A 15,025-nucleotide genomic window follows, 5' to 3' on the forward strand; every position below is an offset into this window, starting at 1 on the left:
GGTGGCAGTAGAAAGTGTTTTTTGCTTTCTTAAAGTTAGTGCTATTGTTAGCTATTCACTTGACATCCAATTAAGGTGGCCATGACCTCTTATTTACACAAAATTTAAAAGAAAAACTATCAACATATATTTTTTTAAATTAACATCTACATACTAAATTAGATCCCTCTATAAGTGAAGGCTTCCACTTGGTACATGTTACTGTCCAACAATCAAATTTTGCAACATTTGTTAGCTTTTTAATGGTGCAAAAAAGTAGGAATTTTGTATTCTCAAGGATCTAATTTTTCAGAAACTCTTTAACAGAAAGCCTTAAATGCAGACAATAAGAGAAGTGAAACTTGAACAACTAACTTTAAAATGTAAGCAATGCAAGTTGCCTCTATCAACTTTTACAATTGTTTTCATTGACAAAAAGTGAAAAATATTGGGTTGAATACTACACACACAATTATATTGAAAAGATTCAGTACATACAAGAATTAGAAAGAAAAGTATATTGCTGTGGTTCTCTTTGATTAAGTACTTTCCTTTTTTAATATGTTAGTTGTTTTGTTTGCCTAATTTCAAAGTATCTGGAAAATCAATATGGAAGTTTAACATTATTGATAAGGAGAGTGTTAGCTCAATTAATTATTACTTTACCAAAATATACAAATGCAGCCTACCATATCTCATGCAATTGTTTCTTAAGCCATCCTCATGCAGTACAACATGGATTTTCAACTATTTCAAATTGTCAGAATTGCATGATCCTAGCTTTATCCTTTTCTAAAACTTACGTTAATTTTGCAGCATGATTGTCAGAATTAGGTTAATCATATATATATATATATTAGAGTTAATTTCCATGAATTGAAATATAGATACACATATTGCTTCAATGAGCGAACGAATCCACTAAATTTTTTCCTAAATGCAACATGCAAATTTTGAGTGAGATAGCTAAAGTGATTGAATTCCATGCATAAATTTGGTCATATATGTTAATTTAATAAATATATGCAATTTTCTACAAAATGGCTTTTTCAACATAGTATGCATGTATGTATATGTGTGTGTGTATGATACTCAAATTTTAAGTTGTATAAGAAATATTTTTTAGTTAAATTGAATAAAATTATTGTTTGAATTGGCAAGTTTACGTTAAGATTGAAACAAACTTGGTTATCATGTCAATATTTGTAAGGCTTCATAATTGCTTTATTTTTCTTGATTTGAAATTTCAACAATTAGGTAAAATCTATTTTGAATTATAAAAATTAACTTAGTTTTTTAAACTTATTCTCTAATAATGTAGTCTATAACGCAAAAGGAAAATAAAATACAATAACATAATGCATGAAAAAAATAAAAAGGAATGAATAGATAGCAATTTCTTCATTGCATATCAATTATGAAAGACCATAGTATCTTGTTTGGTGTATATGTTTAGAAAGCACTTAGTTAATATATAGAACATTTTAAGTTTTACGTTCACAATTCGTCACCTTTTCTATCATATTTTGCAATCAACTTTTGATTATTTACTTAATGAGACAATAATAGTAATGAATTACAAATTATTTTTTTGTCCTAGGTTTAGCATGGGGTTGTTTTTTTTTTTTTTGACAGTGAATACAAAATATTCCTCTTAGCATGGGGTTGTTAAACTAGCCTATATGTAAATAGGATTTTGGCATATAGAACACTCAAGAAAATAAATAGATTGTCAATTGCTATTATTTAACAGCCAATCAAATATTCTTTTTGACCCTTTCTTGGTTGCATGCCATGTTTTTCTTTTACAGTTGATTTTTGAAATTCTAATCTTTTTAGTTTTTGTTTTAAGGAGGTTTTTTTTTTAATGTTTTGCAAGTACGGTCTTTTGCAAGGATATAAATTTACACATATGTTGATTTGTTTCTACCCATTTGATTGTACAGCTATCACATACATGCAACATTGGGTGTATTTATAATTTGTTGCACCATAATGAGCCCCTCAACAGGTAAATGTGCAGCCACTGATGGAAGTAATAGAGAGTGGAGAGGGATAGCCATCCCCTAAGATTTTACAAATTTTTATGTCACCTTGAAAAATTACATATTTTTACTTACAACCTTGCAGAAATTAGACTTTGACTTCTCAAGATTTTAAAAATTCTTTTACTTCAACAAACAATATTAAATATTTTCACTCATATCCTTGGAAAAATTAGTTTTTGCCTCCCTAATTTTTTATAGCAATATAAGAAACCTCCTTTTAAATATGCAACTTTACTAGTTTTGCCTTCTGAAATTTCAAGTCCTGACTCCGCCAGTACGTACAACATACAAAGTAACACTCTAAATGCTATTCAACCTCACACAATAATTTCACAAATGTAAAGAAATAGGATTAACAATCTCCAAGTTTCTCAAAACAAATGTAATAGTCTTTTGTCTATTAAGTTAGGATACATATTTTACTTCTCCAAATTGGATCTAATCATGCTATTAATATACTAATATTAAATGTTCAAGCATGTAACATATGTGCAGTACGAATAACTTTAAAGACACGTGTAACATATGTGCAGTACATTTGATAATATAAGAATATCATCAAATAGCTTCAATTACACATGCAAGATACATAGAGTTTGATCATTTTATTTAATTATATTTGAAAAATAAAATGCAAATTATAAAATAATTGCAATATGTTAGTGATGCATATTTAATATTTTGAATCCTTTACAAAATATAATAAGCATTGTTCAATATTTTTGCATTAATTTAATGCCTTGCTAAAAAGGTTCAATTGGTCTTGCAATATCGATCTAGGAAGTTCTAGTGGAAAAAGGAAAATCGACATAAAGGAAATATAAAATGCAAAAGATAAGCGCTCTAAAAATAACCTAAATCATAACTAGGAAAATGATTTATCATTTTCTTGCACCATGCAGATTCTTTTAGGTTATATTCAAATTGCATGAATAGTTATAGGTATTGAAATAGTTATAGAAAACTATATTATAAGTACATTGTTTTAGGCCGCATCATGAAGTGCTTTTATATACTTCTATTCTTTTTACTTCCAATTGTATGTCTCATGAAAGAGTATTATTGGGGTGATTAGGAACCGATTGATAATCGTCAACCATTTTCAGCGAGAGTTCTTGAGATGGATGACCCAAGTTTGTTTAGGGTAAAACTCACCATTAGTCACTAAACTTTTTTCATGTCAATGAACCACCAAACTCTTAAACGTGTATCTATTTTGAGCGACTGAACTTAAGCACGTGATCATGAAAATGATTCAACTTAAATAAAAAGAAAACACAAAAGAAACTTTAGAAAGATAGATAACAATCAAATGTTTAAAGTACTTTGCGCATAGGTTAAAAACAGAATAATAAGAAAATATTTCTTATTAGAAAAGAAATTATTGGATTTGTTTTCTAAGAAATATATTGGATTTTTTTTACCTATTCGTAAATGCAATATTTGTTTAAAAAATTTTCCTTTTTTATTTTCTATAAGTCAAGTTATTTTCTTAATAAAGTACTTATTTTCTCAAAAGATTTTGGAATGCAATGATCCATTGTTTAATTACTGATTGCTAAGAAATTTTTTATACTTTCTTTCTTCTTCAATTTAGAAAAATTTAAAAAGCACACCAATGATCACTGAATTTTATTTTAAATTTCATTTATCTCACTGTACTATTTTTTATTCACAAAGTGATGAAAGTGCCTACGCAAATGTAGTCAGCCACTAATATGCCTTAAATTTTTGTCAATTTTAACTGAGAAAATAGAGGGAGTAGCCCAATTACACACTTTTAAGAGTTTATGGAGTCATCTAACATAGAAAATACTGCACTGGACTAAATGAAATTTTGAAGAAGTATGGTGATTGATGATGCATTTTATCCATTTTTTTATAGCCATAAATTGTTTACATTTTTTTCAAGGATGGTCCCTTCAAAAGTTTGACAAATGTTTAAAAACCTGAAACGGTTTCCTCGTCAGCCTTTGTACCTATCGAACTATACGGCAGTATTTCACTTTAGAAAAAAAAAAAAAAGAAAGAGAAAAGTTTTGACTGTAGTCCGTAAAACAAAGAGTTAATCTTATTATACACCGATAGTGTATATATTATTACGATTGGATGCATGATATATAAGCAGAATTTGTGTATCCTAAAGAGTTAATATCTCTATCCATTAAACCTTTTGAGGATCAGTTTACATATCCATCCATTGAACCATTACCGCATCCAATTGTGCTCAGATTACAACATATTTTATAACGTCGAATATTGTTCAGTCTATGATATGTTTAGCATGGATGATTTCTTTAACCACATACTATTTATGGACAAATTTTTCTCCCAAGTTAGAACCAGAGCATTGTAGTGTATAAACGGTCAACACACATGTGCAATGTGCATAACTTCTAGGCCAACGGACACAGAGCCTACGCGGTTCGACTTATTCACCTGCAAAGTTGACGGACACTTTTAATCTGGCTACGAAAACTGCGCTCCTTTTCTCATTTCTTTCCCTATCTTCCAACAAAAGATGAAAGATGCCCAATTTCCCTGTTATATTCCAAGTTCCAATGCCTGTTTTTGGATACTCCCTTTTCCTTCATCCCTGGGCCATCAGGATAGCGTGCACTTCCCATTTGTGGGGTGATAAGGATGTAAATAGGATGCCCCTTGTCTTTACTTTTCCCACCTTTCTTGCTAGGCAATAGCCAAGTTGTAGGTAGGTATATCATTGACTTTTATCTTCTTTCTTCTGCTTCATGCATTGAGTCTAATGTATTATGTGTGTATGTTTTTTTTTTTTCTCTTTTTGCCTAAAATGTTCGTCTTCTGAGAAGGTTGAAGAGGACAAGAGGGAACGATGCAGTGAGAAATTCATTCCACATTCTAAAATAAGGGAACAAGGCCATTTACGTTGTAATAATGAAATAATTATTGGTAGACCAGAACAAAGGTTTCGCAAGTGAACTAGCTGTGTGTCAATTCTAAGTATGTTTGTTTACATTGATGGATGACTATGACAGTTACATCTTTCACATATGTTCTTTTCTTGCACTCTATTAAGTGCAATATTTGATTCTTATGCTTTCTTTGTTTCCTAGAAAGAATTGTGGTTCTTAATTAAATGTTTGTTATCTTTCTTCTCTTTTTTAATTCTTAACTGGATTGTTACATCTTTTACATGTGTTCTTTTCCTCGTACTCTATTAACTACAATATTTGATTCTCATGTTGTTCTTTGCTTCATAGGATGTGTTTTGGTTATTAAATGTTTGCTGTTTTGTTTCTCGTTTCTAGTTCTTATTTGGAAAAGGTCTTCAATGTAATCAACTACTATCAATATGAATGAGAACTTCACCTGAGGTGTGAGATTATGGTGCACCAAACTATAACTATATTGCTGCTGATGTGGTATTACCTGTCAGTCATATTTGTAGACATTATAGAAATTTGACCGTGTTACTTCTTCTTTTTTTTCTTTTTTTTTTCGGTCACTTAATGTGGTTCTTAATTTGAGAAGTATTGTTTGAATTTGCCATGTAATATCAAACTAAATGATCAAATTTCGACAAGGATTTCATATCTACACTTGTCAATCTACAAGTTGTCAAGGCAAATCACAGATCATAAGGATGAATCTGAATCCAATAGAAAAAATTCCTTTACTGTGGACTGTGTTGTGGTCGATATATAGTTAAAGCCATGTTGAAATGCTATTGTTGACAAGTCTATATCAGCCTGTTACATATATTTGGAATCTGATTTACCACAATAAGGATGGTTCCTTTGCACTGCATTTGCATGTAAGTGAAATCATTTGTATCACTTGGCTATCATCTGTTTGTCAGATTATCCTATGTAGTTTTTGCCTCATTTAAATGCTTCCAGTAAAATGGTTTGCAATTCATACAACCTCCTATATACTTACCTGTATGTGTAAAAATTCTCGACAGGCTCACCTACCAAAAAAATGGAAAGCTCAAACTGCTTACCGAATTCCAAAACTTCTACTTACACAGGCAGGCGGACAATAGCTGGCTCTTCTGTAGTTTTTCCTCAGATTTTGCCATCCTGTAGCGAGTCTTCCTTGGTAGGATTAAAAGCAAGTGCAGAGTCCACAGAGGTATCAGGTCACCAACCACCGCGTTGGGCTTCTGACTTTTTTATAGAGGAACAGCCCTTTTGGCTTGACGATCTCCTAAATGAGCCGGATGGCCTGATGCAAAGAGGTCATCGACGCTCAACAAGTGACACTTTCGCATATTTAGGAGAATCAGTTGAAGATCTAGACTTGAGGGAGGAACCTAGTCACAGGAACTTAACTAGTAAAGCCTTGTCAATCAGACAGAACATTGGGCGCAACAAGGACTCAAAGCTGTTTGAGAGCAAACCTAGCTCACTGGTTGAGAAATTTAAGGTTTACAAGCTACTGTAACCACTGACTAGCTTTTGATATCTAATTAACGGAAATGGTTGAGTTTCTTGAAACATAAATGCAAATCGACTTTTTTTCCTTTAGCAGGATCCACATATAGCAGTGTCTAGATCAGCTGAAAAGCAAGAGGAGGAAATTAGTACACAAACTTCTGAGGGGTCGAATGAAGGAATTAGCTCCTTGTCCCCCAAGCCTTCTGTTTCAAAAACAGAAGCAAAGCGTGCTAAACAGTACGCAATCTTCTATGCTTCTCTGTAATTTGAATATCTGCATATCACTTCACATTTCCTGATTCTGCCTTCTGATTTATTTGTTAATAATGTCGAGTGATGGAAGAGAGACATGTTGCAGGCAATCTGCTCATCGGTCAAGGGTCAGGAAGCTTCAGTACATATCTCAGCTTGAAAGAACTGTTCAACTTCTCCAGGTAATCCATCTTTAAATAATTGAAAAGCAGGCTCCATGATAGGAAATCTTTAAGCTTCACCTGCATTGAGCCTATTTTTCATTATGAAAGAAATGTAATTTTCTATCTCTGTCACGTTTCAGGCAGAGGGGTCTGAAATTTCTGCTGAACTGGAATTTCTAGATCATCAGAATCTCATATTGACCATGGAAAACAAGGCCCTGAAGCAACGGTTAGATAGTTTATCGCAGGAGCAGCTCATAAAGCAAAGTATGTTTCAAGTTCTTCAACTAGGCATTACACATGTCTGCTCTTGGATTTAGAGGTCTAGTGTACTGAAAAGAAAAGCAATAGCTTGAAGCCTGTTAATATGTTTTAATCTGGTGGAAATTATCATGCTTATTATTTTACGGTAGTGTCTCATTCCCGTGACTTGTGTTAGTTACAAAAGTCTGATAACACTTGAAATTTACGCTGAGGTTCACGATTTGTTAATGAAATTGACCATTTTGATGCATTCATCATGCTTTTCAAATCACAATAAATCACCACTAGTGCTTCGAAAATGCTTATTTGGAATTAAAGATTGCTTAGCATTATCTAAATCCTGACTCAAAAGTCAAATTTCTGGTTTTATATGGGGTAGAACTTTTTCAAATCTTCTGTACAAACTAATGCTTCTCATGGTAATTGGTGTAGTGGAGCAAGAGATGTTAGAGAGAGAACTTGGGAGGCTGCAAAATCTCTACCACATGCAGAGGCAGCAGCAAATGCAGATGCAACAGCAGCAGCAACAGCAACAGCACCATCCCAAACATCGTAGAAACAAAAGCAAGGACCTGGAATCACAGCTTCCAAGTGTCTCAAGGAAGAATGTCAGGGGCACAACTTAGGATTCTAAGAAGATATCAGTAAGATGTAATTCATTAAAACCCCAACAAAAATGTGATAAGATGTAATTCATGAAAACCCCAGCAAAAATGCGATTCTCAAACTGCTCATTTTTTCGTTATTCACTTTTTCATCTCCATTATCACAACTATATAGGATTGTGTATATTCTGGAAGACCTGTGCTACATTTGAGCAGCTTCTTTAACCTTGTGCTTCCAGTAGGATGATCTTGATTCTACAATTTCGACTGATGTCCATTCATCAAGTTGCAGCAATATAAGTTGCACAATTATGCCATTCTTGTTTGACAGCAACATTGTATACTTAATTGACAGGCAAGGCAATAGGCGGATTAGGGTTCATGCTTACAAGCTTCATAAATAAATTCTCTGTTTGCCTAGCTTACTAACTGATATCGATACGCAAAAGGTGGACCCTTTCCTTTGAGATTCTGAACGCAACTCCCGGCTCATTAGTCCACATGTTGATTTTTTTTTTTGGGTCTGTAATAAAGGTAAATTTCATTTTTAAAGAGACTAAAATTCAGCAATCATTGGATCGCAGATCACCAAATATACCAGGAAGATCTGATTACATGGCTGTTATTTGTATTAACGAAATTGATTTATATTTCAAGGAACATTTAGTAAGTAAATTAATGATGTCTAAATAAGTCCCAAAAACCTACAAAGAGATTTATGTACTCGCCGTGTCTAGTGAACATCCACCTCCATATTAGCGTAAAATACATGGTATTTCAATCATTTCTTGAAAGAAAGACCCAAAAAAAAAAAAAAACAAAGGAAGGATCTGAGGTAGAGAGTTGATTGTATTGATGCTTGATTGGAGATCCTAAAGAACACCATAAGGCTCTCGTTATTCTGGAAAGAAAGTACAATAGATCACCAAGACATTTGCTCTCGCAAACAGATATTCCCTTGTCACCACTTCATTGCTCATACTAAATGAGCTAATGGACAATAACCATGAGGAGCACACCAGTTTTATATTGGTTATGTCCTCGACTTCACCTAACCATTTTAATAAAGAAAGAAAAGGATACAGCAGTTAATTTCTACTTGAACACTTTCTATGAGTACACTTCTCTCTCTACTATGAGAGCCTCTCTCTCTACTATGAGAGACTACCTCCCTTGTATGGGAGTTTTTGAAATTTAAATTTTACCGGTAGTTTAAAACACAACTAACTTTTGAACTTTCAAATCCAAAATGCCTAGATCTCACCTTCATCATTTCACTTACAAGGCTCATCCTTAAGCCTCAAAGATTTTGTCTTTGAGTTTCAGTCTCTTTTCTGGGTGTGAAAGAAATTATGATCCTTTAACCTTTGGAAGGAAGGAGTTAACCGTGTGTGCCTTAGGTTGTTAAGCTGCTTCTAGGTGGTATAGCATTAGATCGGGGTGGACCAGCAATCTTTATTGAGCTCCGAGTAGTTTTAGTTTTTTGTTGGTTCTAAACTAATTCTGTGTGACTTTTTCTGCAGGTTTAATCAAACTGTGAATCAGAGATGGGAAATAGTGCCAAGGTAACTCAAGCAATCTCTGGAGTTCTAAAAGGATGGAGGCAGCTTTGGAGCGTGCATTTTAGAAGTTTGATCTATCTGAAACAGAACTAGAAGGAATAGATCTCAGTAGTGAAGATATCAAGCAATAAGTTCAGGATTGTAGCGGAAGTCTAGTAGGTAAACTAATGGGAGAAAAGGTGGCAAATTTCACAGGTGTAAAAAACTTCACCAATCATGTTTGGGGCTACCCAAGAAACATGGTAGTGACAGAACTAGGACCAAACATGTTTCAGTTTCAACTGGAAAAGGAAGAGGATCAAGAAAAAATTCTGATGGGAGGCCCGTAGATAATGGATAACCAGATCCTAGTCTTAAAGGAATGAAGAGTTGGGTGTGAACGGAACCTCGACCATTTTAGGTTTGCCCATCTATGGATACAAATTTGAAATCTTCCTGTTCATTGGATGTGTAAAGCAGTGGGGTTTAAATTGGGGAAAATCTTCAACTCTGTGAGGGAAGTGATAGTCCCGCTGGGAGGGGGGAAAGAAGGGAGACATATGAAGATATTTGCCGAAGCAGATGTTTTCCAACCTCTGGTGCAAGGAACCTCTGTGAAAATGGATGGAGTAAATACATGGGTAGAATTTAGATACGAGTAGTGCCCGGATTTCTGTTACAACTGCGGGGTTATAGGGCATGGGGATAAATCCTATTCTGGAGAAAAGAGGGAGAAACAAAATAATAGAGAAGGACAGTTTGGTACATGGATGCGAGTAGGAAACATAATGATATCTCCTTTGAGATCTTGGAAAGGATCTAACAAAGAGGATAATCAGTGCCATGTGGTGACAATGAAAGGTAGTAGTGTGATCGAAACATCAGCAGAGAAACAATACAGTCAAGGGTCTGAGAATAAGGATGGAATGAGGTGTAAACAAAGTGACAAGGAGAACAAAGACAAAGAACAGAGAAAGATGGAAATTGAGAGGAAGTGGAGAGAAATTCTGAGAGAAAACACTGAACAGAAGAAGGAGATGGAAAAGGGGGGAAAATGATGGAAAATGTGAGGATAAAAATTGCAGAGTGCAGGGGGAAAGGACAGAGAGTAGGAACGAACTAGTAGGACAGGGAAGTAGAAAGACCAGTGTAGAGGACCAACACGTAGATGACATAGTCATAGAAGAAAATTTAGGCAAAGAATTGTCAAACAGGACTGCTATGGGAGCTATAGCACTTCAAGTGAGTGAAATAGTGGCTGATCAATCCCAGACATCTGCAAATAGCAGCATGCAAGGAGACAAGAAGCAAAGCAGGAAGATCCTAAGAACCAGATGAACCCCATTAAGGGACATTACAAACAGAGAAAAAGTAAGGGGTCAAGGAGGGAAGAGAAAACTACCGGAATCCCAACAAGGCCTAGATCCAATGGAGGAGGATACAACAGAAGCTCCGAAGCATAAATCACTGAAAGTGGGCAATTCTGCTGGTTATGATATAGAGGAATTGGAGGCTAACCCCGAAATGCCTCATTTGTTTAAATGAAGGTTGTGGTGTGGAACTGTCGAGGTGCAGTGGCCCCTTGACAATTCCCCAGCTGAAGGAGGTCTTGAACCTCCACTCTCCTAGCATAGTTTTTTTTGAGTGAAACCAAAAACCATGAAAAGTTCATGAAATAGGTACAAAAAAGAATTAGATTTGAAAACAGTTTTGTGATGAGCTCAAAGGGGAGAGCAGAGGGGCTAACCCTGTCTGGAAGGATGAAATAAATTTGCAGGATGTGAATGATACAGACTGGTACATAAAAGTGTGGGTGTTAGACTAGACGGATAATAGTCACTGATGGCTAATACGAGTCTATGCAAGTATAGAGGAAAATGTTAGGAAACCACAGTGGAAGGTTATTGAGGAAAAGAAGAGAGATTGGGGTGAGACCTGGGTGTTAGTGGGGGATTTTAATGATATTTGCTCCAATGAGGAAAAATGGGGAGGGTGAGAGAGGTTAGAGGGAAGTTTTAGGTACTTCAATACCTTCATTAAAGGGAATGAGCTTGTGGATATAGGGTCTATAGGAGTACCCTGGACATGGAGTAATACTTAGGAGGGGGAGGGAGAAATAAGGGAGAGATCGGACAGATGTCTGGGAAGTGTAAGTTGGGTTTAGAACTTCGAAAAAGCAACTGGTGAACATGTTGAAAAGGAAGCTTCCGATCACCGCCTTCTGATACTGGACACAAATCCGCAAAACAGAAAAGTGAAGAGAAGGTTTTACTTTGACCAAAGATGGGCCAAGGATAAAGAAACAGATGCAGTGATCAAAAAAACATAGGGAATGAAACAACCTGGTTCAAGGATGTTCAGAGTTATAAGAAGCATAAAGGAGTGCAGATTAGCCCTGATTGAATGGAATAAAAGAGTGAAAGACAATACAAAAGTAAAGATCCAAGAGATAAAGGAGAAATTGAAAGCAGTGAGAGAGGGATGCGATCCAAGCAACAGAGGGGACATAGCTAATCTGAAAAGGCAGCTCTGTAAAGCCTACAAAGATGAGGAGTTGTTTTGGAGTCAAAAGTCAAGAAACAGATGGCTGAAAGAAGGGGACAAGAATACAACATTTTTCCATATAAGTGTAATGACAAAAAGGAAAAAGAACAGAATTAGCTTGCTACAAAAGTTGAAAGGGGATTGGTGCAGAAGTGATCAGGAAATTGAAGAAAAATTGTGTAATCACTATAGGGAACTCTTCACTACTACAAATCCTAAAGAATTCGACAAGGTTCTGCAAGGAATACCTCGCACTATTTCCAGTCTAATGAATGAGCAGTTGATTAAACATGTGGAAAAAGCTGAAATTCAGCAAGCTCTATTCTCTATGTTCCCTAATAAAGCCCCAGGTGTAGATGGTATGTCTCCATTATTTTTTTCAAAACTACTGGCACATTATTAAAGCTGATGTTGTTAAGCCATTAGTGGTTTTTTTCATACTGGTAATTTGTTTAGAACTGTCAATGAGACCATCATATCTCTGATTCCTAAAGTTGACAATCCAGTGTTCTTAACTAACTTCAGACCTATTAGCCTGTGCACGGTGTTGTATAAAATCATTTCAAAAATACTGGCTAATAGATTGAAAAGAGTTTTAAAGCACTGCATTAGTCCCTCCCAATCTGCTTTTGTCCCAGGGAGACAAATTTTGGATAACGTCATTATTGCTCATGAAATTTTACACTTCCTGAAAAATAAGAGAACAGGCAAAGTAGGTTTCATGACTTTAAAACTTGACATGTCTAAAACCTATGATAGGGTAGAATGGAAATTTCTAGAGAGACTAATGATGCATATGGGATTTTGTCCTACTTTTGTTAGATGGACCATGGTTTGTATTTCCACCGTTTCATACTCTTTTAATCTGAATTGACAAAAGGTAGGACATATAATGCCTACCAGAGGAATACGGCAAGGAGACCCTTTATCCCCTTATTTGTTCATCATCTGTGCTGAAGGGCTATCTAACTTAATCAAGAAAGCTGTGGAAGGGAAAGAAATAACTGGAATAAAAATCTGTAAGGGTAGCCCTATGGTCTCTCACTTGTTCTTTGCAGATGATTCACTACTATGTTGTAAAGCAAGCAAATAGGAAGCAATAAAAGTGAAGGAGATCCTCCAACAGTATGGAAAAGCCTCTGGACAAGTTGTTAATTTTGATAAATCTGCAATGTTTTTCAGCAAGAACACCCCAAACTAGATAAGATTGGAGATTAGTAAAGCATTGGATAGCATGAGGGAGACACACAGTGGAAAATATCTAGGCCTACCAATGACTATAGGGAGGTCGAAGAACTAGGTGCTTGGGTATCTCAAAAGCAAAATCAACAGTAAGATGCAAGGTTGGAAGCAGAAGAGTCTCAGTCAAGGGGGGAAAGAGGTCTTGATCAAATCAGTGCTCATAGCAATGCCAACTTACATTATGTCTTGCTTTAAATTACCCAAAGGACTGTGCAAAGAGATAAGTGCTAGAATAGCCAGGTTCTGGTGGGGAAATGGGGAGAAGGAAAACAAGATTCATTGGATTAACTGGAATAAGCTATCAGAAGTGAAAGGGAAAGGGGGATTGGGTTTTGGAGATCTTGAAGCTTTTAATTTGGCCCTGCTTGCAAAACAAATTTGGAGAATTCTTACAACTCCAAATTTGTTAGTAAGCAGGGTGTTGAAAGCTAAGTATATGAGAGAGAAAGAGTAGCTAGAGAAGGAACCCCCCAATTCTACCTCTTAGTGTTGGAAAAGTATTCACAAGGGGGTGAACTACTACAGAAGGGATTATGGAAAAGAGTGGGCGATGGGAGGACAGTGAAGATCTGGCAAGATAGATGGATCACTGGAGCAAAAAATGGAAGAGTTTCGAGAACAATGCCTGATGACTGCCAACTGAAGACTGTTAATGAATTGATAGAGGAAGGAAAATGGAAGATAGCTTGTCTGCAGCAATGGTTCAACGAACAGGATGTTGAGCACATAGCTAGCATCCCCCTCAGTTTATATAGAAGAAGAGATAGACTTTACTGGAAACATAACAAATCTAGAGTGTACACAGTAAAGTCAGGATATGCTGCAGCAAAATTGGAAGATGCACCCCAGAGTCTAAGGATCGAACCTGGAGCAGAAACCAGCTAGGAAATTAGAAAATACACTGTCTGGAAGAAATTGTGGAGCTTTAATTTGAAGATGAAGCTGAAACACTTCTTGTGGAGATGCTTACAGAATAGTTTGCCAGTAAATGAAGCCATACATAAAAGAATAGGGAAAAGAAATAGCCTGTGTAGTTGCTGTGGAGAGGAAACTGAAACCACTGAGCACATTTTTTTCTCCTGTCCAAAGGCCAAAATGGTACGGCAGATAGCTCCTGTTAGGTGGAAGGGGATAACCGAGCTTCAAAGTAACACATGGAGATGGTGGGATGCAGTAATGCAATCAGCTGACAAGGAGCAAGGATTGGACAGAATAAAGCTCATGGCCAATATCTTATGGCAAATCTAGAAGGCACGAAACAGGTTGGTATTCCACTGTGAGAACATGAATGCAAAACTGATTGTAGATAAAGCACAGCAGGAATGGTTTGAGTATGAAAATGAGACTGAGGCAGGTGCAAGGACAAATGACATCTCAAAAATGGGTAGACAGCAGCAATGTAGATGGGAACCACCTAAAGGTGTGATCAAAATAAACACAGATGCAGCAATATCAGCTAGAATGGTAAGAATAGGGTTGGGGATAATAGCCAGGAACTGGCGGGGAAAGATTGTGAAAGCAAAGGGAATTTCTGAATGCAAGAGAGAAGAAGCAGGCAAAGAGGAAGCACTAGCTATAAGAAGTGCACTTGTAATGGCAAAAGATGCAGGTTGGACAAACATAGAAGTCCAAACAGACTGCAAAGGTGTAGTGGACCAAATTAACACAGGCAATGTTCAGGACAGTAGCATAAAAACAATCCTGGAGGACATTGGTGACCTAAGACAGGATTTTGACTGCTGCAAATTTTCTTTTGTTCCCAGGGCTGGAAATGGCTGCAGCCATTCTCTGGCACAATTTACTGTCAAGTTGATTAGAAATGTGGAATGGGAAAACTCCTTCCCAATGTGGCTAATAGATCTAGTCAGAAAAGATATGGGGGTAGTTACCCCTTTTTGTAATTAGCCCTTGTATTATCAAGTGTTAATATCTATAAAATGTTGATGTTTGTGGAAGAAAAAAAAAAGT

The 15,025-nt window shown here is 35.8% G+C and overlaps 2 protein-coding genes across 4 annotated transcripts; both read left to right on the forward strand.

Annotated features, from left to right (window-relative positions):
• The first annotated feature begins 4,621 nt into the window (after positions 1–4,621).
• On the forward strand, positions 4,622–8,066 carry LOC113710938 (uncharacterized protein At4g06598). 3 transcript variants are annotated; one of them, XM_072066761.1, is made up of 6 exons: positions 4,622–4,737; positions 5,971–6,434; positions 6,537–6,682; positions 6,804–6,879; positions 7,002–7,128; positions 7,558–8,066. In XM_072066761.1, exons 2-6 carry the CDS (start codon positions 5,988–5,990, stop codon positions 7,749–7,751), a joined length of 990 nt encoding a protein of 329 aa, XP_071922862.1. In that variant the 5' UTR covers positions 4,622–4,737; positions 5,971–5,987; the 3' UTR covers positions 7,752–8,066. The 3 variants fall into 3 exon arrangements, with proteins under 3 accessions (XP_071922862.1, XP_027089824.2, XP_027089823.2); XM_027234023.2 differs by having other exon boundaries at positions 6,540–6,682; XM_027234022.2 differs by lacking the exon at positions 4,622–4,737 and having other exon boundaries at positions 5,925–6,434.
• Positions 8,067–14,341: 6,275 nt separating this feature from the next.
• On the forward strand, positions 14,342–14,962 carry LOC113713917 (uncharacterized). Its single transcript, XM_027237725.2, has one exon. It carries the CDS (start codon positions 14,342–14,344, stop codon positions 14,960–14,962), a length of 621 nt encoding a protein of 206 aa, XP_027093526.2.
• Positions 14,963–15,025: the final 63 nt, after the last annotated feature.

The sequence above is a fragment of the Coffea arabica genome, chromosome 10e (genome assembly GCF_036785885.1).
Source record: "Coffea arabica cultivar ET-39 chromosome 10e, Coffea Arabica ET-39 HiFi, whole genome shotgun sequence".
Classification (NCBI taxonomy): domain Eukaryota; kingdom Viridiplantae; phylum Streptophyta; class Magnoliopsida; order Gentianales; family Rubiaceae; genus Coffea; species Coffea arabica.

Bases quoted from the DNA above. Each gene is read 5' to 3' on its own strand.
- LOC113710938 (XM_072066761.1), top strand. From the start codon at position 5,988: ATGGAAAGCTCAAACTGCTTACCGAATTCCAAAACTTCTACTTACACA. The intron at 6,683-6,803 runs GTACGCAATCTT...GACATGTTGCAG, and splicing joins GAAGCAAAGCGTGCTAAACA to GCAATCTGCTCATCGGTCAA. The intron at 7,129-7,557 runs GTATGTTTCAAG...TAATTGGTGTAG, and splicing joins GGAGCAGCTCATAAAGCAAA to TGGAGCAAGAGATGTTAGAG.
- LOC113713917 (XM_027237725.2), top strand. From the start codon at position 14,342: ATGAATGCAAAACTGATTGTAGATAAAGCACAGCAGGAATGGTTTGAG.